Source organism: Oncorhynchus kisutch, linkage group LG2 (genome assembly GCF_002021735.2).
Source record: "Oncorhynchus kisutch isolate 150728-3 linkage group LG2, Okis_V2, whole genome shotgun sequence".
Taxonomy (NCBI): domain Eukaryota; kingdom Metazoa; phylum Chordata; class Actinopteri; order Salmoniformes; family Salmonidae; genus Oncorhynchus; species Oncorhynchus kisutch.
This window is the reverse complement of record NC_034175.2, coordinates 69,598,578-69,623,546: the sequence shown is the minus strand read 5'-3', so window position 1 is coordinate 69,623,546 and position 24,969 is coordinate 69,598,578. Positions and strand designations below refer to the sequence as shown.

At 43.5% G+C, this 24,969-nt stretch overlaps 1 protein-coding gene across 4 annotated transcripts in view; it reads right to left on the bottom strand.

Moving 5' to 3' along the window:
- LOC109905228 (diacylglycerol kinase eta-like) overlaps positions 1-24,969 on the bottom strand; it is a 118,108-nt gene that overhangs the window by 5,631 nt on the left and 87,508 nt on the right. For 2 of the 4 annotated variants that reach the window (XM_031800827.1, XM_031800830.1), the window contains exons 21-28: positions 12,854-12,967; positions 12,545-12,679; positions 10,666-10,826; positions 10,422-10,527; positions 9,634-9,726; positions 9,175-9,294; positions 7,130-7,235; positions 5,670-5,800 (exon numbers count right to left, since the gene is read on the bottom strand). In XM_031800827.1, coding sequence (XP_031656687.1) covers positions 5,670-5,800; positions 7,130-7,235; positions 9,175-9,294; positions 9,634-9,726; positions 10,422-10,527; positions 10,666-10,826; positions 12,545-12,679; positions 12,854-12,967 — 966 coding nt within the window. The remainder of the gene's footprint in view (positions 1-5,669; positions 5,801-7,129; positions 7,236-9,174; positions 9,295-9,633; positions 9,727-10,421; positions 10,528-10,665; positions 10,827-12,544; positions 12,680-12,853; positions 12,968-24,969) is intronic. The other 2 variants (XM_031800833.1, XM_031800838.1) reach the window with 1 other exon arrangement.

Here is a 24,969-nt window from a genome sequence, read left to right as displayed (position 1 = left end):
TGGAACAACAGATCGTCCCCAAAAACTACCAAAAGGAAGTTTGTTCTGAAGTGTCTCTCCCATATCTGAGCGATGTAAGAAAGGTCAGGAAACATTTGTTATATACATTTTTTTACATGTATTTTAACCCTATACAGTGCCTTGCAAAAGTATTCATCCCCCTTGGCATTTTTCCTATTTTGTTACATTACAACCTGTAATATAAATAGATATTTATTTGGATTTCGTGTAATGGACATACAGAAAATAGTCCAAATTGGTGAAGTGAAATGAAAAATATTACTAAAAAATTGAAAAAATAAAAAGCGGAAAATTGGTGTGTGCATATGTATTCACCCCCTTTGCTATGAAGCCCCTAAATAAGATCTGGTGCAACCAATTACATTCAGAAGTCAAATAATTAGTTAAATAAAGTCCACCTGTGTGCAATCTAAGTGTCACATGATCTGTCACATGATTTCAGTACATATACACCTGTTATGAAAGGCCCCAGAGTCTGCAACACCACTAAGCAAGGGGCACCATGAAGACCAAGGAGTTCTTCAAACAGGTCAGGGACACAGTTGTTGAAAAGTACAGATCAGGTTTGGATAATTTTTTTAAATCTGAAACTTTGAACATCCCACAGAGCACAATTAAACCCATTATTAAAACATGAAAAGAATTTGGCACCACAACAAACCTGCCAAGAGAGGGCCGCTCACTAAAACTCACGGACCAGGCAGGGAGGGCATTATCAGAGAGGCAAAAAAGACACCAAAGATATCTATTTGTTTTTTATTTTACCTTAATTTACCAAGCAGGTCAGATAAGAACAAATTCTTATTTTCAATGACGGCCTAGGAACACTGAGTTAACTGCCTTGTTCAGGAGTAGAACAACAGATTTTACCTTGTCAGCTCTGGGATTCGCTCTTGCAACCTTTAAGTTACTAGTCCAATGCTCTAACCACTAAATCATATAAAATACAATTTTATTGGTCACATACACATGGTTTGCAGATGTTAATGCGAGTGTAGCAAAATGCTTCTGTAGCAAAATGCCACCAGGCTACATGCCGCCCCAGATAACCCTGAAGGAGCTACAAAGCTCCACAGTGGAGATTGGAGTATCTGTCCATAGGACCACTTTAAGAGGTACACTCCACAGAGCTGGGCTTTACGGAAGAGTGCCCAGCAAAAAGCAATTGCTTAAAGAAAAAAATAGGCAAACATGTTTGGTGTTCGCCAAAAAGCATGTGGGAGACTCCCCAAACATAAACATAAAGGTACTCTGGTCAGATGAGACTAAAATTGAGCTTTTTGGCCGTCAAGGAAAATGATATGTCTGGTGCAAACCCAACACCTCTCATCACCCCGAGAAAACCATCCCAAAGTGAAACATGGTAGTTGCAGCATCATGCTGTGGGGATGTTTTTCATCTGCAGGGACCGGGACACTGATCAGAATTGAAGGAATGATGGATGGCGCTAAATACAAGGATGTTCTTGAGGGAAACCTATTTCAGTCTACCAGAGATTTGAGACTGGTACAAAGGTTCACCTTCCAGCAGGACAATGACCCTAAGCATACTGCTAAATTAACACTTGAGTGGAAACATTTCAATGTCTTGGAATGGCCTAGTCAAAGACCAGACCTCAATGCAATTGAGAATCTGTGATGTGACTTAAAGATTCCTGTACACCAGCAGAACCCATCCAACTTGAAGGAGCTGTAGCAGTTTTACCTTGAAGAATGGGCAAAAATCCCAGTGGCTAGATGTGTCAAGCTTATAGAGACATACCCCAAGAGACTTGCAGCTATAATTGCTGCAAAAGGTGGCTCTACAAAATATTGACGTTGAGGGGGTAAATAGTTTTGCAAATTCAAGTTTTCAGTTTTGTTGTCTTATTTCTTGTTTGTTTCACAATAAATCTTCAAAGTGGTAGGTATGTTGCTTAATTCAAAATACAAACCCACCAAAAATCGATTTTAATTCCAGGTTGTAATGCAACAAAATTGGAAAAATGCCAAGGGGGTGAATTTTCGCAAGCACTGTATTTCTGGCATTAACTTCTTGGTGACTGGGGGGCAGTATTGAGTAGCTTGGATGAATATGGTGCCCAGAGTAAACTGCCTGCTAGTCTGCCATAAAAGCTATAATATGCATATAACTAGAATATTTATCTAATATATGCATGTTATATGCATTTTATTATTAGTATTGGATAGAACACACTCTGAAGTTCCTAAAACTGTTTGTGAGTATAACAGAACTCATATGGCAGGTGAAAACCTAATCAAAAATCCAACCAGGAAGTGGGAAATCTGAGGTTGGTCGTTTTTCAACTCATTCCCTATTGAAGATACAGTGGGATATTAGTCATGTTGCACCTCCTAAGGCTTCCACTAGATGTCAACAGTCTTTAGAAACTTGTTTGAGGCTTCCACTGTAAAAGAGGGACTCATAAGGGTAGTGAGTCAGTGTTCTGGCAGAGTGCCACGGGCTAGTGGCGCGCGCTCATGAGAGAGTTAGCTCGCATTCCATTACTTTTCTACAGACAAAGGAATTCTCCGGTTGGAACATTATTGAAGATTTATGTTAAAAACATCCTAAAGATTGATTCTATACATCGTTTGACATGTTTCTACAGACTGTAATGGAACTTTTTGACATTTCGTCTGCTCTTCACGCGCTTCGTGACTTTCGATTTGTTTACAAAATGCGCTAACAGAAGTAGCTATTTGGACATAAATTATGGACATTATCGAACAAATAAACAAATCAAACATTTATTGTGGAACTGGGATTCCTGGGAGTGCATTCTGATGAAGATCATCAAATGTAAGTGAATATTTATAATGTAATTTCTGACTAATGTTGACTACACAACATGGCAGATTTTTCTTTGGCTGGTTTGGGCTCTGAGTGCCGTACTCAGATTATTGCATAGTGTGATTTTTCCGTAAAGATTTTTTTTAAATCTGACACAGCGGTTGCATTAAGGAGAAGCTTATCTAAAGTTCCATGTATAGTTGTATCTTTTATCAATGTTTATTATGAGTATTTCTGTGAATTGATGTGGCTCTCTGCAAAATCAACGCATGTTTTGGAACTACTGAACATAACACGCCAATGTAAAATGAGATTTTGGATATAAATATGCACTTTATCGAACAAAACATACATGTATTGTGTAACATGAAGTCCTATGAGTGGCAGCTGATGAAGATCATCAAAGGTTAGTGATTCATTTTATCTATATTTCTGCTTTTTGTGAATCCTCTCTTTGGCTGGAAAATGGCTGTGTTTTTCTGTGACTTGGTGGTGACCTAACATAATCGTTTGTGGTGCTTTCGCTGTAAAGCCTTTTTGAAATCAGACACTGTGGCTGGATTAATGAGAATGTTATCTTTAAAATGGTGTAAAATACTTGTATGCTTGAGGAATTTTAATTATGAGATTTTTGTTATTTTGAATTTGGCGCCCTGCACTTTCACTGGCTGTTGGTGTGGTGGGACGCTACCGTCCCAAATATCCCAGAGAGATTAAAGCTTAGTGATTAATTGAATCACTATTTCTGACTTTGTGAGCCCTCTCCTTGGCTGGAAAATAGCTGTATGGTTTTCTGTGACTCGGTACTGACCTAACATTATCGTTTGGTGTGCTTTCGCCGTAAAGCCTATTTGAAATCGGACACTGTGGCTGGGTTAACAAGAAGTTTACCTTGAAAATTATGTAAAATACTTGTATGTTTGAGGAATTTTAATTATGGGACTTCTGTTGTTTTGAATTTGGCGCCCTGCAATTTCACTGGCTGTTGTCGAGGTGGGACGCTAGCTGCTAGCAAGCTAGTTGGCTAGCTTGCTAGCAGCAAGCAAGGGATTAGAACGCTGCCACTGAGCATGGCAACGGAACATAAATAATGAATGTCTGGCTCACGTCCATAAATAATGAACTAATCGAAAAATTTAAATATCAACAACAAAAAGTATTTATAGCAGTAAATGTGTGCTTTCATATTGTTTTCTTTGTCAACTGTGGTATAAGCCGTTCTGTACATTACCTTGGAAAATGAACCCTGCAATGGTGCGTAGTCCATTATTTCCAAAGTAATGTACAGAACGTCTGCATTTATCCCTTACTTAATACTTCTATGCTGCAAAAAAATGTACAGACAAAAAAACAAACATTATAAGCTCCTCTTACATGCATATGACAAGTCTTACAATTGCATATAAATGCATCATAATGCATTGTAACTGCAAGTGTTACATAAAGTGTTACCATGTTCCTAAAAAGGATCAATTATAATTATGTAATAGCGTTTAGGATATTTTCCTTTTACTTCCAATTATGTTTTTTCAACAGATAATGGTGGTTTTGTCATAGAAATGGAGTGGACAGATTTGGAATGAGGGGACACAGGCAGAGAAACACTGGCACAATCCAAGGTATGTTAGGCAAGTCGCTCGTAAGGATGAGTGCAAAACTATTATTGTCTCATGTCAAAAAAGTCATCTACTTGCTTTGCCGTCGTTCACTTCACCTTCTATAGATCCATTAGGATAATTGGCACGTGAAACTCTGATAAACAATGTGAAATAGAACAGTCTAAATGACTCCATCATCTGTAAGGAGGTTATGGGGGTAATGAAGTGTGGGATATCCCTGGGAGTGTATCATTAATCGGAATCCGTTGCAAAACCGTTTACTTCAAACAGAAAACATTTTGCAACGAAAACGAGAGTTTCTATTGGACAAATTCATCTATGTCCTTCCCTGTCTGTTAAATTTTTGATTACTTTTTTAGATTACTGTTGTGTATTGTTAGATATTACTGCACTGTTGGAACTAGGAATACAAGCATTTTGCTACACCCACAATAGCATCTGCTAAATATGTGTATGCGACCAATAAAATGTGATTTTCTTTGATTTAGCGTAAACATTGAACGGTCTCAAAATGTTGTGTCACAGACAAGATGTTATACAAACGGAATCTGACTAATTAATACACCTCTTGTTTCTCCCTGAGGTATTTTCTCAGTGTGGAGTCAACATTGAACATCTTTCTCCTATAACTCCAAGCCACCCATGTTCAGCAGTACTCTAAAGGTCCACTCACACCCCTGGGGTCAGTATTACTGGGAGTTGTTGCGTTCTGTCCGTGAACATTGTCTCTATATCGCTCTGACCTAAAACAGCTTCTTATCTCAGTCTGTGGTACCAACCTACCCCAGCTCCAACCCTCCCTCACCCAACCTTCCTGAGCAGTCTCACTCCCCTAGCCCCTCCTTCCCTACGCCAGTCCTCCCTCAACCCTATCCCATTTCCCCAGGTCTGTTCCTTTCCCAGTTCACACATAGTACCAGTGAAGACTGCGGGGTTAGTGAGTTACAGCCAGTCTCCGCGGGAGGTAAGCAACACTCTCACACACAGTGGAAGCCAAGCAGAGCAGTGCAGCACAGATTAGCAAACAGGAAGACAGTTAACGGCCAACAGAACCAGAGAGAAAGAGATGGAGAGAAACAGAGAGAAAGAGAGTTGATCTGGTGGTAGATGAAGTAACAGTGTGTGTGTGTGTGTGTGTGTGTGTGTGTGTGTACATGTGTGTGTACATGTGTGTGTGTTTGTTCAAGTGTGTGTGTGTTACGTTTGTGTGTTGTGTGTGTGTGCGTGTGTGTATACCTTCAGGTCCCTCCTCTCCAGGTGCAGCAGTTCAGAGCCTCTGATGTCATGGCGTGTGAAGGTATCTCTGTACTCTCCCAGACTGAGCTGCTCCAGCCAGACTCCTACCTCCTCTGTACCCCATCGCTCCACTACACACGTAAGCAGTGCACAGAGCAAGAATGTGCTCACTCAGTGTCTGAGACCCTCTCTCCCACACACACACACACATCCACACGCACACACACTCATGTATACACACACAATCAGAGAGAGGAAATCAAAATAGAGGGAAGGGAAGACAGGAGGAGGAGGAGAGGGAAGAGAGGCGGCAGCGGCTGGCGGAAAAGAGGAGGAGTTAGCATAGATGTTGGAGGTTGGTTGGTCGGAAACGGCTGTGGCCAATGGCCTTCCACAGAGGCTAAGGGCATGCAGGTTATCCACCAATCAGAACACAGACGTACAGGAAGTAGGAGGGAGAAGGATGGCGGAAGCCTGTGCAACCTGATGGAACGCCCCACCCAATCCCTGCTCTTCCTCACTGTGGGCGGGATTAACACTCCCAACCAATCAGAAGGGGTCCTGAAGCAGAAGACCGGCCAACCCCTGGCATTCTATTTGTATGCATTATATGGGATCTTATTCCACCCCAAAACAATCTAATCTAGATTGAAGAGTGCAGCTACAGCATACAATAAAAATGGCTGATTTTCATGTTCGATTGGTAGTAATATTCATAAACATACAGTCAAAAAATATATTTTTCGTGTTGAATTGGTAGTAATATTCATAAACACAGTAAAACAATAGCTTTTTTCATGTTCAATTTCTAGTAATATTCATAAACAAATGTAGTCAATGTTCTGTTGTATCAGTCGTCATGAAGGAGAAATTGTGTTCTGAAACAGGATTTTTCTTTCTCTGGGTAACCCCTGGGTTTTTGGCCCTGCGTCCAGCCCCCTCCCCCTGTCTTTGGCCTTGGTTTGTGACTGCTGTAAACGTGTAAACAGGTGGATGAGACCATGAACAGAAGGAAGAGGGGTGCTCTTGGATGGATGGGTCAGACTGAGGACCAGGGCAGACGGAAATCACAGAGACAATCCCTGACACCACACTGGGTGATTATAATGCATTACAACCACAAAATGTAGGCCATATAGATACCTTAAAGATCTTAGATATAACGTAAAAGTATACAACTCTGTATGTGTGGTGCGTACACTCTTAGAAAAAAGGGTTCCAAAAGGGTTCCTCGGCTGTCTAACCCTCTTGATTCCAGATAGAATAATTTTGGGTTCCATGTAGAACTCTCTGTGGAAAGGGTTCTACCTGAAATTCAAAAGGGTTCTACCTGGAACCAAAAATGGCTATTTAAAAAGTGATCCTCTGGGGACAGCCGAATAACCCTTTCAGGTTCTAGATGGCACCATTTACTGCATATCTTTAGCCTGTGGAGAGAGACAAAAAAGACGAAGACTTACCTGACTGAGGGTTGGTCTTCTTGGTAGCTTTCTCTTTCTTGAACTTTGGCACAATTCTGAACATGCTGCTACGACTGTTGCTCTTGCCATATTCTAACGAGGGGTCCTGAGAGGGACACAGGTGTAGGATTAGAAGTGTGTGTAATCTCACCTCATCTTCAATAGGTTGCCATATATGGTATAACCAGGGAATATATACACTGCTCAAAAAATAAAGGGAACACTAAAATAACACATCCTAGATCTGAATGAATTATAAAATATTTTTTTCTTTACATAGTTGAATGTGCTGACAACAAAATCACACAAAAATGATCAATGGAAATCAAATTTATCAACCCATGGAGGTCTGGATTTGGAGTCACACTCAAAATTAAAGTGGAAAACCACACGACAGGCTGATCCAACGTTGATGTAATGTCCTTAAAACAAGTCAAAATGATGCTCAGTAGTGTGTGTGGCCTCCACGTGCCTGTATGACCTCGCTACAACGCCTGGGCATGCTCCTGATGAGGTGGCGGATGGTCTCCTGAGGGATCTCCTCCCAGACCTGGACTAAAGCATCCGCCAACTCCTGGACAGTCTGTGGTGGATGGAGCGAGACATGATGTCCCAGATGTGCTCAATCGGATTCAGGTCTGGGGAACGGGCGGGCCAGTCCATAGCATCAATGCCTTCTTCTTGCAGGAACTGCTGACACACTCCAGCCACATGAGGTCTAGCATTGTCTAGCATTAGGAGGAACCCAGGGCCAACCGTACCAGCATATGGTCTCACAAGGGGTCTGAGGATCTCATCTCGGTACCTAATGGCAGTCAGGCTACCTCTGGCGAGCACATGGAGGGCTGTGCGGCCCCCCAAAGAAATGCCACCCCACACCATGAATGACCCACAGCCAAACCGGTCATGCTGGAGGATGTTGCAGGTAGCAGAACGTTCTCCACGGCGTCTCCAGACTGTCACGTCTGTCACATGTGCTCAGTGTGAACCTACTTTTTCTGTGAAGAGCACAGGGCGCCAGTGGCGAATTCGCCAATCTTGGTGTTCTCTGGCAAATGAAAAACATCCTGCACGGTGTTGGGCTGTAAGCACGACCCCCACCTGTGGAGGTCGGGCCCTCATATCACCCTCATGGAGTCTGTTTCTGACCGTTTGAGCAGATTTGTGGCCTGCTGGAGGTAATTTTGCAGGGCTCTGGCAGTGCTCCTCTGCTCCTCCTTGCACAAAGGCAGAGGTAGCGTTCCTGCTGCTGGGTTGTTGCCCTCCTACGGCCTCCTCCACGTCTCCTGATGTACTGGCCTGTCTCCTGGTAGCGCCTCCATGCTTTGAACACTACGCTGACAGACACAGCAAACCTTGTTGTCACAGCTCGCATTGATGTCAAATCCGGGATGAGCTGCACTACCTGAGCCACTTGTGTGGGTTGTAGACTCGGTCTCATGCTACCACTAGAGTGAAAGCACCGCCAGCATTCAAAAGTGACCAAAACATCAGCCAGGAAGCATAGGAACTGAGAAGTGGTCTGTGGTCCCCACCTGCAGAACCACTCCTTTATTGGGGGTGTCTTGTTAATTGCCTATAATTTCCACCTGTTGTCTATTCCATTTGCACAACAGCATGTGAAATGTATTGTCAATCAGTGTTGCTTCCTAAGTGGACAGTTTGATTTCACAGAAGTGTGATTGACTTGGTGTTACATTGTGTTATTTAAGTGTTCCCTTTATTTTTTTGAGCAGTGTACTAGTGTGTATTATCTAAACGCATCTTGCGATGTTTACATTTGATTTATTTAACCTTTATTTAACTAGGCATTCTTATTTAGAATGACGGCCTACCCCGGCCAAACCCTAACCCGGCGACGCTGGGCCAATTGTGCGCCACCCTATTGGACTTCCAATCACGGCCGGTTGTGATACAGCCTGGAACCAAACCAGGGTCTGTAGAATGCCTCTAGCACTGAGATGCAGTTCCTTAGACCGCTGCTCCACTCAGGAGCCCTAAATATGGTTTAAACAGGGAATATCTACTAGTATGTGTAATCTCACCTCATCTTCATTAGGCTGCAGTATATGGTATAACCAGGGAATATCTACAAGTTTGCCTAGCTCCATCTCCACACTCTGCAGAGCACTGGATAAAGACTCTTCATCTGAGGGTTCCAGTTGCTGTGGATGGACACACACACACACACACGCACACAGACACATGGACACACACACACACACACACACACACAACACACACACACACACACACACACACACACACACACACACACACACACACACACACACACACACACACACACACACACACACATACATACAGGAGTTGGTATGAAGGAGATAAACACATATTCTCCACAGAGAATGTGAGTAAGATGAGGTTGCCCTGAGACGCTGATCTAAGGTCAGTCTTGATTTTCCCTCCTAATGGTTATTGTTAGAATACGGAAAGGCTGAACTGATCATAGACGTTGCTTAGCCTCCTAGATTGTAACTCACCAGTGATACTCGTCCCACCAGAAGTGATTCAGTCTCGTTGTGTAAAGCCTTCACATTGCTGGCTACTTCTATAGCAGTGTTCCTGGCCATACTCTGTGTTCAAGGCAATACAAACAAACACGATATTAGACAGCTGGAATCACAGACAGTCTTCACATCACAGACAGTCCTCACCTCACACACAGTCCTCACCTCACACACAGTCCTCACCTCACACACAGTCCTCACCTCACACACAGTCCTCACCTCACACACAGTCCTCACCCCACACACAGTCCTCACCTCACACACAGTCCTCACCTCACACACAGTCCTCACCCCACACACAGTCTTCACATCACTCCTCACATCACTCCTCACATCACTTCTCACATCACTCCTCACATCACTCCTCACATGACTCCTCCTCACATCACTCCTCCTCACATCACTCCTCCTCACATCACTCCTCCTCACATCACTCCTCCTCACATCACTCCTCCTCACATCACTCCTCCTCACATCACTCCTCACATCACTCCTCACATGACTCCTCCTCACATCACTCCTCACATCACTCCTCCTCACATGACTCCTCCTCACATCACTCCTCCTCACATCACTCCTCACATGACTCCTCACATGACTCCTCACATCACTCCTCCTCACATCACTCCTAACATGACTCCTCACATGACTCCTCACATCACATCACTCCTCACATCACTCCTCACATGACTCCTCACATGACTCCTCCTCACATGACTCCTCCTCACATGACTCCTCATATCCTCTTGATGATGTCTAACCTCGGCTAACTTGGGGTGTGTCTTGTTGATGGCGTGTGATGAGGCGTTGACGGCGTGAGCCAGCTCCTGCTCTAAAAGCCCATTGGTCTTGGCTGCCTCACAGATCCTGTGATTGGACAAGGGGAGAGGTCAGAGGGCATCATTCTGACTGCTGACTGGACAGAGTGTTTACAGATATATTATTCAAGATAACAGTTTAAAAAGGAATAAAAGGTGGTGTGTGTGTGTGTGTGTGTATATATACCTGGTGATGAGATCGTCTGCAGCGCGGGCAACCAGCTGTACGAGGGCCACCTCCTCCTCAGTGGCCAGGTCCACAGACTGCTGGGAGTAAAGGTGAGACCGCAAGGGCAGCTTGTCATACTTCAGCTTGTCCTCCCACGACTTCAGAGTGTTCTCAAATGCCTGCACATGGAGACACAGGGAGGAGACACAGGGAGGGACACAGGGAGGGACACAGGGAGGAGACACAGGGAGGGACACAGGGAGGGACACAGGGAGAAGACACAGGGAGAAGACACAGGTAGGAGACACAGGGAGGGACACATGGAGGGACACAGGGAGAAGACACAGGGAGGGACACAGGGAGGGACACAGGGAGGGACAGAGGGAGGGACACAGGGAGAAGACACAGGGAGGGACACAGGGAGAAGACACAGGGAGGGACACAGGGAGGGACACAGGGAGAAGACACAGGGAGGGACACAGGTAGGAGACACAGGGAGGGACACAGGGAGGGACACAGGGAGGAGCAACAGGGAGGGGCACAGGGAGGGGCACGGGGAGGAGACACAGGGAGGGACACAGGGAGGGACAGAGGGAGGGACACAGGGAGAAGACACAGGGAGGGACACAGGGAGAAGACACAGGGAGGGACACAGGGAGGGACACAGGGAGAAGACACGGAGGGACACAGGTAGGAGACACAGGGAGGGACACAGGGAGGGACACAGGGAGAAGACACAGGGAGGGACACAGGTAGGAGACACAGGGAGGGACACATGGAGGGACACATGGATGAGACACAGGGAGGGACACAGGGAGGAGCAACAGGGAGGGGCACAGGGAGGGGCACGGGGAGGAGACACAGGGAGGGACACAGGGAGGGACAGAGGGAGGGACACAGGGAGAAGACACAGGGAGGGACACAGGGAGAAGACACAGGGAGGGACACAGGGAGGGACACAGGGAGAAGACACAGGGAGGGACACAGGTAGGAGACACAGGGAGGGACACATGGAGGGACACATGGAGGAGACACAGGGAGGGACACAGGGAGGAGCAACAGGGAGGGGCACAGGGAGGGGCACGGGGAGGGACACGGGGAGGGACACGGGGAGGAGACACAGGGAGGGACAGAGGGAGGGACACAGGGAGGAGCAACAGGGAGGGGCACGGGGAGGGACACGGGGACGGACACGGGGAGGAGACACAGGAAGGAAAGGAGTTAACGTCCACAGAGACACAGACCAAGACAGAGAGAGAAAGGGACAGAAAGAGAGACAGACAGAGACAGAAACAAAGAGAAACCGAGACAAAGACAGTAACAGGGACAGAGTCAGAGACAGGGCATACAGTAACAGTTTAAGATAGGATTCAATCCATATTGCAGAAGATCAGAGTTAGAGAGTTTAAAGGCAATTTTCCCATGTTTGCAGAGATAGCGTTTAAGGTAAACACTGTACATGTCGGTCCAATCACTCCCCAAAAACATAACAGTTTAACATGGAATGGTCCAATCCCCCCCCCAAAAACATAACAGTTTAACATGGAATGGTCCAATCCCCCCCAAAAAACATAACAGTTTAACATGGAATGGTCCAATCCCCCCCCAAAAACATAACAGTTTAACATGGAATGGTCCAATCCCCCCCCAAAAACATAACAGTTTAACATGGAATGGTCCAATCCCCCCCAAAAAACATAACAGTTTAACATGGAATGGTCCAATCCCCCCCCAAAAACATAACAGTTTAACATGGAATGGTCCAATCCCCCCCAAAAAACATAACAGTTTAACATGGAATGGTCCAATCCCCATTCCATGTTCCACAATAGGGATTGAATCCAGCTCTGATTCCCTCCCCATATCATCTCTATTGACTGTTGGTCCTCTTTCTTACCCTGTCCCTGGTCAACATCTGGGCTCTGTTCTTGTGTTGGATCTTAATGACTCCAGGAGGTTGTACCCAGGCCTCTCCGTCCACTTGGATAGGAACACCCTCATCTCCCAGGATAGTGATCTTCACTGACCGACACTGACAGTGGAGGAAAGAGTCATTGGATGAAAGAATACAGTAGAGTAAAGGTAGTGTGTGTATGTGTGTGTGTGTGTGTGTGTGTGTGTGTGTGTGTGTGTGTGTGTGTGTGTGTGTGTGTGTGTGTGAGTGTGTGTGTGTGTGTGTGTGTGAGTGAGTGTGTGTGTTTGTTACCTGTGCTATGCGGTGGTGTTGCAGTTTGATGACTCTGGACACAGCCATCTGCATACTGCCAAACACTGCTACCACCTCCAGGATTTTATCATCAAACGACGGGGCACAGAATATCTAAACACACACGCGCACACACACACACACACACACACAGACACAGACACACACACACACGGGTTAAAACACAATGAACACAGTTACAGTACATTGCTCTAAAGCAGGGCTGCCCAATCCTGGTGCTGAAGGGCATAAACACATTTCTACCTTGTCCTCACCTGGTGTCCCAGGACTAAATTATTCCCTTATTAGAACCAGAAGTGTTTCGACCCCCTGGGACCTAAACAAGCTCTGCTTTAGAGCATGTTGATGACACTTATTGTGTGTGTAGGGGGGAATTATTTGTGCATACATTATCCTTATCCTCATCATCACCATCATAACCATCTTAACTATCATCATAATCATCATCACCATCATAACCATCATCATAACCACCATCACCATCATCATCATTATCATCGCCATCATCATCATAATCATCATCACCATCATCATCATCATCATCACTATCATCATAACCATCATAACCAGCATCATCATAACCATCACCACCATCATCATAATCATCATTGCCATCATCGCCATCGCCATCGCCATCATCATAACCACCACCATCATAACCATTATCATCATCACATCATCATAACCATCATCATAACCATCATCATCACCATCACCACCATCATCATAATCATCATCATGACCACCATTGTCATCATCGTCATCACCATCATCATCACCATCATAACCATCATCACCATCAACATAACCATCATCATCACAATCATCATCACCATAATCATAACGGTCATCATAATCATCATCACCATCATCATCACCATCATCATAACTATCATCATCACCATCACCATTATAACCATCATCATAACCACCATCATCATCATAACCATCAACATCATCATCATAACCATCATCATCGTCATCATAACCACCACCATCATAACCATCATCATCATCACTATCATCATAACCATCATGACCATCATCATCATAACCAGCATCATCATAACCATCACCACCATCATCATAATCGCCATCATCGTCATCACCATCATCATCATAACCATCATCGTCACCATCATCATAACCATCACCATCAACATAACCATCATCATCACCATCATCATAACAATCATCATCACCATCAACATCACCATCATCATAACTATCATCATAATCACCATCGCCATCATCATCATTATCATCATAACCATCATAACCATCACCATTCAAACCATCATCATCATAACCACCACCATCATAACCATTATCATCATCACATCATCATAACCATCATAACTATCATCATCACCATCACCATCATCAACATCATCATCATAACCATCATCAACATCATCATCCTAACTATCACCTATAGTGGAAATTTCCTATATTTACCAAATCATGAGAGCAAACCACACACAAGTCAGAGTTATCATGAAGTCCATCTTTAATTATATGAGCTCCATCACAACCCTGTGACTCTCAGATTAATTCAGTGTCTATAAATGAATTCTCTGAGAGTCCTTACACATTGCAACTGAGATCCTTTATAGCAAAGACACACATAGCCAGACAGCATTGGCTTTAAATTATCGTTCAGCTTTGTCTCCTAAACTATGTTCTTATCTCGCTCTTGGTACCACTCAGGACCAAAAACAAAACCTCATCAACAGGCATATATCAAATACACCCCTCCTGGACAAGATCACAGAGACACAGTGACTGGCACACCCACATTGTGGAGCCAAGAGATAATTGGTTGCCCCTCAATCATCCCTTCACATGGTTTAAAAGATATGTTTACATATGAAGACAAGCTTGACCCCTCCCCTCTCTGGGGCCCAAGTAACTGACCCCAGGACAGAGAAAGGATAACTGCAAATGGCCACCACTATAGTACAACAAGATACATTCTAAATGAGAAGTAACTCACAAGCATATAATGAAAATAAAACATCTTATCTATGTTACCCAACTATTCTGATACATCCCCAACACACCGTCATCACCATCATCCGTAATGGGTCAGCGGTCAAACGACCTCCACTCATCACTGTAAAACGCTCCCTGAAACACTTCAGCGAGCAGGCCTTTCTAATCGACCTGGCCGGGGTATCCTGGAAGGATATTGATCTCATCCCGTCAGTAGAGGATGCCTGGATATTTTTTTTAAATGCCTTCCTAACCATCTTAAATAAACATGCCCATTCAAGAAATTTAGAACCAGGAACAGATATAGCCCTTGGTTCTCCCCAGACCTGACTGCCCTTAACCAACACAAAAACATCCTATGGCGTTCTGCATTAGCATCGAACAGCCCCCGTGATATGCAGCTGTTCAGGGAAGCTAGAAACCATTATACACAGGCAGTTAGAAAAGCCAAGGCCAGCTTTTTCAAGCTGAAATTTGATTCCTGCAACACTAACTCAAAAAAGTTCTGGGACACTGTAAAGTCCATGGAGAATAAGAACACCTCCTCCCAGCTGCCCACTGCACTGAAGATAGGAAACACTGTCACCACTGATAAATCCACCATAATTGAGAATTTCAATAAGCATTTTTCTACGGCGGGCCATGCTTTCCACCTGGCTACTCCTACCCCGGTCAACAGCACTGCACCCCCCACAGCAACTCGCCCAAGCCTTCCCCATTTCTCCTTCTCCCAAATCCGTTCAGCTGATGTTCTGAATTTGCTGCAAAATCTGGACCCCTACAAATCAGCCGGGCTAGACAATCTGGACCCTTTCTTTCTAAAATGATCTGCCGAAATTGTTGCCACCCCTATTACTAGCCTGTTCAACCTCTCTTTCGTGTCGTCTGAGATTCCCAAAGATTGGAAAGCAGCTGCGGTCATCCCCCTCTTCAAAGGGGGGGACACTCTTCACCCAAACTGCTACAGACCTATATCTATCCTACCATGCCTTTCTAAGGTCTTCGAAAGCCAAGTCAACAAACAGATTACCGACCATTTCGAATCTCACCATACCTTCTCTGCTATGCAATCTGGTTTTAGAGCTGGTCATGGGTGCACCTCAGCCACGCTCAAGGTCCTAAATGATATATTAACCGCCATCGATAAGAAACATTACTGTGCAGCCGTATTCATTGATCTGGCCAAGGCTTTCGACTCTGTCAATCACCACATCCTCATCGGCAGACTCGACAGCCTTGGTTTCTCAAATGATTGCCTCGCCTGGTTCACCAACTACTTCTCTGATAGAGTTCAGTGTGTCAAATCGGAGGGTCTGCTGTCCGGACCTCTGGCAGTCTCTATGGGGGTGCCACAGGGTTCAATTCTTGGACAGACTCTCTTCTCTGTATACATCAATGAGGTCGCTTTTGCTGCTGGTGAGTCTCTGATCCACCTCTACGCAGACGACACCATTCTGTATACTTCTGGCCCTTCTTTGGACACTGTGTTAACAACCCTCCAGGCAAGCTTCAATACCATACAACTCTCCTTCCGTGGCCTCCAATTGCTCTTAAATACAAGTAAAACTAAATGCATGCTCTTCAACCGATCGCTACCTGCACCTACCCGCCTGTCCAACATCACTACTCTGGACGGCTCTGACTTAGAATACGTGGACAACTACAAATACTTAGGTGTCTGGTTAGACTGTAAACTCTCCTTCCAGACCCATATCAAACATCTCCAATCCAAAGTTAAATCTAGAATTGGCTTCCTATTTCGCAACAAAGCATCCTTCACTCATGCTGCCAAACATACCCTTGTAAAACTGACCATCCTACCAATCCTCGACTTTGGCCATGTCATTTACAAAATTGCCTCCAATACCCTACTCAATAAATTGGATGCAGTCTATCACAGTGCAATCCGTTTTGTCACCAAAGCCCCATATACTACCCGCCATTGCGACCTGTACACTCTCGTTGGTTGGCCCTCGCTTCATACTCATCGCCAAACCCACTGGCTCCATGTCATCTACAAGACCCTGCTAGGTAAAGTCCCCCCTTATCTCAGCTCGCTGGTCACCATAGCATCTCCCACCTATAGCACACGCTCCAACAGGTATATCTCTCTAGTCACCCCAAAACCAATTCTTTCTTTGGCCGCCTCTCCATCCAGTTCTCTGCTGCCAATGACTGGAACGAACTACAAAAATCTCTGAAACTGGAAACACTTATCTCCCTCACTAGCTTTAAGCACCAACTGTCAGAGCAGCTCACAGATTACTGCACCTGTACATAGCCCACCTATAATTTAGCCCAAACAACTACCTCTTTCCCTACTGTATTTAATTTATTTATTTATTTTGCTCCTTTGCACCCCATTATTTTTATTTCTACTTTGCACATTCTTCCATTGCTTCTTCCACATACTTGCTATATTGTATTTACTTTGCCACCATGGCCTTTTTTGCCTTTACCTCCCTTATCTCACCTCATTTGCTCACATCGTATTTAGACTTGTTTATACTGTATTATTGACTGTATGTTTGTTTTACTCCATGTGTAACTCTGTGTCGTTGTATGTGTTGAACTGCTTTGCTTTATCTTGGCCAGGTCGCAATTGTAAATGAGAACTTGTTCTCAACTTGCCTACCTGGTTAAATAAAGGTGAAATAAAAATAAATAAAAATCATCGTCATAACCATCATCACCATCATGACCATCATCACCATCATCATCATAACCATCATAACCAGCCGTCTTCATCGACTTGGCCAAGGCTTTCAACTCTGTCAATCACAGAGTTGTTTCACCAACTACTTCTCAGACAGAGTTCAGTGTGTCAAATCGTAGGGCTGTTGACTGTACCTCTGCCAGTCTCTATGGGGGTGCCACAGGGTTCAATTCTTGGGCCGACTCTTTTCTCTGCATATATCAATGATGTCCCTCTTGCTGCTGGTGATTCTCTGATCAGCCTCTAAGCAGACCACACCATTCTGTATACATCCGTCCCTTCTTTGGACACGGTGTCCAAATGAGCTTCAATGCCATACAACTCTCCTTCAGTGGCCCTCAACTGCTTTTAAATGCTAGTAAAACTAAATGCTTCAACCGATTGCTGTCCGCACCCACCCGCCCGACTAGCATCACTACTCTGGACGGTTCTGAATATGTGGACAACTACAAATACCAAGGTGTCTGGTGAGAAAGTATATTGATTATATTAGAAAAACAATGAACTATAAGCTTAGGTTACTATACAGATCTAAGAATTGTTTTACTGTATCCATTGGGAAGAACTAGGTACCCAACTACGGCTTCCTATCCTAGACTGTGGTGATGTCATCTACAGTATAGAAACATACCTGTCCCGAGGGACTAGGTGTGTGAGGTAAGAATCAGGCGCAAAGAGCTTCAATATGGCACCAAAATACAATGCCCAAAACACAGGGCACGAAAAATACAGACCAACCCAAAACACGGGGTACCCGGTCCGGAGCACGAACACACCCAACAACACAACACGTAACACAAGATTAATCCCGCACAAAACAAGGGCGGGTTTACTAGCCTTAAATAAGGAAGCCCATCAGGAAAACATAATAGGACACAGGTGCAACTAATAAGACAAAACAAACAGGAAAAGGGATCGGTGGTGGCTAGTAGGCCGGTGACGACGACCGCCGAGCACCGCCCGAACAGGCAGGAGAGCCAACTTCGGCGGAAGTCGTGACACTACCCAAGACCTTAATCTCTGGAGATTCATTCTTGGATGCCACTATTGCACAATGTATTGTCTGTCACCCCCAAAAACAGAAGACAATTGCATTGGTACCATTTTTTTAATTTTTTATGTATCAACTTAAATTTCCCTGTATATATTCAAGGGTAAATCTCTACATCCATTTTTAATGATATGAGGACATTGATTCTTGAGGAATATAACTTAGATGAGATGCCTAAGACAGTGCTACAGGGAGACTGGAGGGACAGCTGATCGCCCTCGCAGTGGCAGATCACGTGTAACAACACCTGCACAGGATCAGTACATCCGAACATCACACCTGCGGGACAGGTACAGGATGGCAACAACAACTGCCCGAGTTACACCAGGAACGCACAATCCCTCCATCAGTGCTCAGACTGTCCGCAATAGGCTGAAAGAGGCTGGACTGAGGGCTTGTAGGCCTGTTGAAAGGCAGGTCCTCACCAGACATCACCGGCAACAACGTCACCTATGGGCACAAACCCACCGTCGCTGGACCAGACAGGACTGGCAAAGAGTGCTCTTCACTGACGAGTTTATCATCAAAGGAATGAGCATTACACCTGTACTCTGGAGCGGGACCTATTTGGAAGTGGAGGGTCCGTCATGGTCTGGGGCGGTGTGTCACAGCATCACAGCTTGTTGTCATTGCAGGCATTCTCAATGCTGTGTGTTACAGGGAAGACATTCTCCTCCCTCATGTGGTACCCTTCCTGTAGGCTCCTCCTGACATGACCCTCCAGCATGACAATGCCACCAGCCATACTGCTCATTCTGTGCGTGATTTCCTGCAAACAGGAATGTCAGTGTTCTGCCCTAGCCAGCGAAGAGCCTGGATCTCAATCCCATTGAGCACATCTGGGACCTGTTGGATCGGAGGGTGATGGCTAGGGCCATTCCCCCCCAGACATGTCCGGGAAATTGCAGGTGCCTTGGTGGAAGAATGCGGTAACATCTCACAGCAAGAACCTTCACATCTGGTGCAGTCCATGAAGAGGAGTAGCACTGCACTACTTAATGCAGCTGGTGGACACACCAGATACTGACGGTTACTTTTGATTTTGACCCCCACCCCCTTGTTCAGGGACACATTATTCCACTTCTGTGAAACATGTTCAGTTTTCGTCCCAGTTGTTGAATTTTGTTATGTTCATACAATTATTTACACATGTTGAGTTTGCTGAAAATAAACACAGTTGACAGTGAGAGGATTTAAAAAAAAAGTTTATTATAGATACTCAGTTTTATTAGTTGTATTAGTAGGTGTATTAGTAGTTTTATTAGTTGTATTAGTAGTTGTAGCAGTAGTTTTATTAGTTGTATTAGTAGGTGTATTAGTAGTTTTATTAGTTGTATTAGTAGTTGTAGCAGTAGTTTATTAGTTGTATTAGTAGTTGTAGCAGTAGTTTTATTAGTTGTATTAGTAGTTGTAGCAGTAGTTTATTAGTTGTATTAGTAGTTGTAGCAGTAGTTTATTAGTTGTATTAGTAGTTGTAGCAGTAGTTTTATTAGTTGTATTAGTAGTTGTAGCAGTAGTTTATTAGTTGTATTAGTAGTTGTAGCAGTAGTTTATTAGTTGTATTAGTAGTTGTAGCAGTAGTTTATTAGTTGTATTAGTAGTTGTAGCAGTAGTTTATTAGTTGTATTAGTAGTTTTTATTAGTTGTATTAGTAGTTTTATTAGTCGTTTTTATTAGTTGTATTAGTAGTTGTATTAGTAGTTTATATTAGATGTATTAGTAGTTTTATTAGTTGTATTAGTAGTTTTATTAGTAGTTTTTATTAATTGTAACCGGAAGGTTGCAAGTTCAAACCCCCGAGCTGACAAGGTACAAATTTGTTGTTCTGCCCCTGAACAGGCAGTTAACCCACTGTTCCTAGGCCGTCATTGAAAATAAGAATTTGTTCTTAACTGACTTGCCTAGTTAAATAAAGGTAAAAAATAAATAAAAAAGTTGTATTAGTAGTTTTTATTAGTTGTATTAGTAGTTGTAGCAGAAGTTTATTAATGGTCACATTTGTTTTGATATTTTGTTTGTTTGTTTAGTGTTCTTCGTGTTTGTTTTCATCCATCATTAAAAAGATTCACATCACGTTGCGCTTTGGTCTCCTCAATACGACGATCGTGACAAGTTCATATTAGTTGTATTAGTAGTTGTAGCAGTAGTTGATTAGTTGAATTAGTAATTGTATTAGTTGTATTAGTAGTTTATATTAGTTGTAGTTGTATTAGTTGTATTAGTAGTTGTATTACTTGTATTAGTAGTTTTATTAGTTGTATTAGTAGTTGTATTAGTTGTACTAGTAGTTTTATTAGTAGTTGTATTAGTAGTGTATCTTAGTTGTATTAGTAGTTTATCTTAGTTGTATTAGTAGTTGTAGCAGTAGTTTATCTTAGTTGTATTAGTAGTTGTAGCAGTAGTTTATTAGTTGTATTAGTAGTTGTAGCAGTAGTTTTATTAGTTGTATTAGTAGTTGTAGCAGTAGTTTATTAGTTGTATTAGTAGTTGTAGCAGTAGTTTTATTAGTTGTATTAGTAGTTTATAGTAGTTGTAGCAGTAGTTTATTAGTTGTATTAGTAGTTTATATTAGTTGTATTAGTAGTTGTAGCAGTAGTTTTTTGGGGGGGACACTCTTGAAAACAAAATGGTGCACCTCAAGAGATCTCATCCTGCAAAATGTCTAATAAATAACCATCATCACAACCACCATCATCATTACCGTCATCATTACCATAACCATAGTCATCACCATCATTACCATCATCATCATTACTATAACCATAGTCATCAACATCACATCACTTATCTCCCTCCATTGAAAACTGTCTTCTGACATTTTATTCACCTCCAAATCATCTAGTGAGAACAGGGGAGGTTAGAGTTTAGATTAGAGACTCTGGAGTGAAAGGTTCCTCTGACTTGATATTGATCTCTCTGTCCACACTGTCCATGATTAGGTCAAGGTAATGATGAATCAGACATCATTGTACTACAACATTCCTCTGCTCTGATCCACTCATAAATGCCTCTTTAAAGCAGATCTGTACTAGTTAGCTCCATGCACGTCAAAGGCTCAGAGAGGCTGTGATCTATTGTACTGTAGTTCAGAGTAATAGCACTAGGTGAATCCCTACTCACAATAACACACCCTTCATTGAGTCCTATGTGACATCAAATAAAATAAAATAAAATTGTATTTGTCAAATGCGTTGAATACAACAGGTGTAGACCTTACAGTGACATGCTGACTCACAAGGCCTTAACCAACAGTGTAGACCTTACAGTGACATGCTGACTCACAAGGCCTTAACCAACAGTGTAGACCTTACAGTGACATGCTGACTCACAAGGCCTTAACCAACAGTGTAGACCTTACAGTGACATGCTGACTTACAAGCCCTTAACCAACAGGTGTAGACCTTACAGTGACATGCTGACTTACAAGCCCTTAACCAACAGGTGTAGACCTTACAGTGACATGCTGACTTACAAGCCCTTAACCAACAGGTGTAGACCTTACAGTGACATGCTGACTTACAAGCCCTTAACCAACAGGTGTAGACCTTACAGTGACATGCTGACTTACAAGCCCTTAACCAACAGGTGTAGACCTTACAGTGACATGCTGACTTACAAGCCCTTAACCAACAGGTGTAGACCTTACAGTGACATGCTGACTTACAAGCCCTTAACAAACAGGTGTAGACCTTACAGTGACATGCTGACTTACAAGCCCTTAACCAACAGGTGTAGACCTTACAGTGACATGCTGACTTACAAGCCCTTAACCAACAGGTGTAGACCTTACAGTGACATGCTGACTTACAAGCCCTTAACAAACAATGCAGTTAATATTTTTAATGAAAATAAAAAATAAAAGTAACAAATAATAAGTAAAATAACACTATCATTATTTTGGATAGTCAGATTAATATAATAGTTTGATTAAAACAAATTCCCAAATACACCTGTTTACACAGACACATCTGAAATCAGGCACCTGATGGGACTGTAAATAAATAAATGTCCTACCACAGGGACCATGTTATTTTTGCCAAGACTATTTGATTAGGAGTTCGGACATATACAGTTTGTTTGTGAAAACTATTTAAGATGCGTACTTTTAGTTTTTACAAATTCACTTCATTTGCCCATAACAGGGAGGCTTGTGTTGCTGGTGCTGGCATATGCACAGATCAAATACACCCCTGGAACGCTGATTAAGACCTTCACATGTCCTAATCATTCTAAAGGTTGCTCAGAAAACCAGGTGCTTTAATCAGGCAAATGCTTACTTCAATTATGACCTGACGCCGATTAAGAAAAGCAGAGTAAAGTGTTCATATGACTAATGCCATACTCTGAACAGGCAGTTAACCCACATGACTAATGCCATACTCTGAACAGGCAGTTAACCCACATGACTAATGCCATACTCTGAACAGGCAGTTAACCCACATGACTAATGCCATACTCTGAACAGGCAGTTAACCCACATGACTAATGCCATACTCTGAACAGGCAGTTAACCCACATGACTAATGCCATACTCTGAACAGGCAGTTAACCCACATGACTAATGCCATACTCTGAACAGGCAGTTAACCCACATGACTAATGCCATACTCTGAACAGGCAGTTAACCCACATGACTAATGCCATACTCTGAACAGGCAGTTAACCCACATGACTAATGCCATACTCTGAACAGGCAGTTAACCCACATGACTAATGCCATACTCTGAACAGGCAGTTAACCCACATGACTAATGCCATACTCTGAACAGGCAGTTAACCCACATGACTAATGCCATACTCTGAACAGGCAGTTAACCCACATGACTAATGCCATACTCTGAACAGGCAGTTAACCCACATGACTAATGCCATACTCTGAACAGGCAGTTAACCCACATGACTAATGCCATACTCTGAACAGGCAGTTAACCCACATGACTAATGCCATACTCTGAACAGGCAGTTAACCCACATGACTAATGCCATACTCTGAACAGGCAGTTAACCCTTCATGACTAATGCCATACTCTGAACAGGCAGTTAACCCACATGACTAATGCCATACTCTGAACAGGCAGTTAACCCACATGACTAATGCCATACTCTGAACAGGCAGTTAACCCACATGACTAATGCCATACTCTGAACAGGCAGTTAACCCACATGACTAATGCCATACTCTGAACAGGCAGTTAACCCACATGACTAATGCCATACTCTGAACAGGCAGTTAACCCACATGACTAATGCCATACTCTGAACAGGCAGTTAACCCACATGACTAATGCCATACTCTGAACAGGCAGTTAACCCACATGACTAATGCCGTACTCTGAACAGGCAGTTAACCCACATGACTAATGCCATACTCTGAACAGGCAGTTAACCCACATGACTAATGCCATACTCTGAACAGGCAGTTAACCCACATGACTAATGCCATACTCTGAACAGGCAGTTAACCCACATGACTAATGCCATACTCTGAACAGGCAGTTAACCCACATGACTAATGCCATACTCTGAACAGGCAGTTAACCCACATGACTAATGCCATACTCTGAACAGGCAGTTAACCCACATGACTAATGCCATACTCTGAACAGGCAGTTAACCCACATGACTAATGCCATACTCTGAACAGGCAGTTAACCCACATGACTAATGCCATACTCTGAACAGGCAGTTAACCCTTCATGACTAATGCCATACTCTGAACAGGCAGTTAACCCACATGACTAATGCCATACTCTGAACAGGCAGTTAACCCACATGACTAATGCCATACTCTGAACAGGCAGTTAACCCACATGACTAATGCCATACTCTGAACAGGCAGTTAACCCTTCATGACTAATGCCATACTCTGAACAGGCAGTTAACCCACATGACTAATGCCATACTCTGAACAGGCAGTTAACCCACATGACTAATGCCATACTCTGAACAGGCAGTTAACCCACATGACTAATGCCATACTCTGAACAGGCAGTTAACCCACATGACTAATGCCATACTCTGAACAGGCAGTTAACCCACATGACTAATGCCATACTCTGAACAGGCAGTTAACCCACATGACTAATGCCATACTCTGAACAGGCAGTTAACCCACATGACTAATGCCATACTCTGAACAGGCAGTTAACCCACATGACTAATGCCATACTCTGAACAGGCAGTTAACCCACATGACTAATGCCATACTCTGAACAGGCAGTTAACCCACATGACTAATGCCATACTCTGAACAGGCAGTTAACCCACATGACTAATGCCATACTCTGAACAGGCAGTTAACCCACATGACTAATGCCATACTCTGAACAGGCA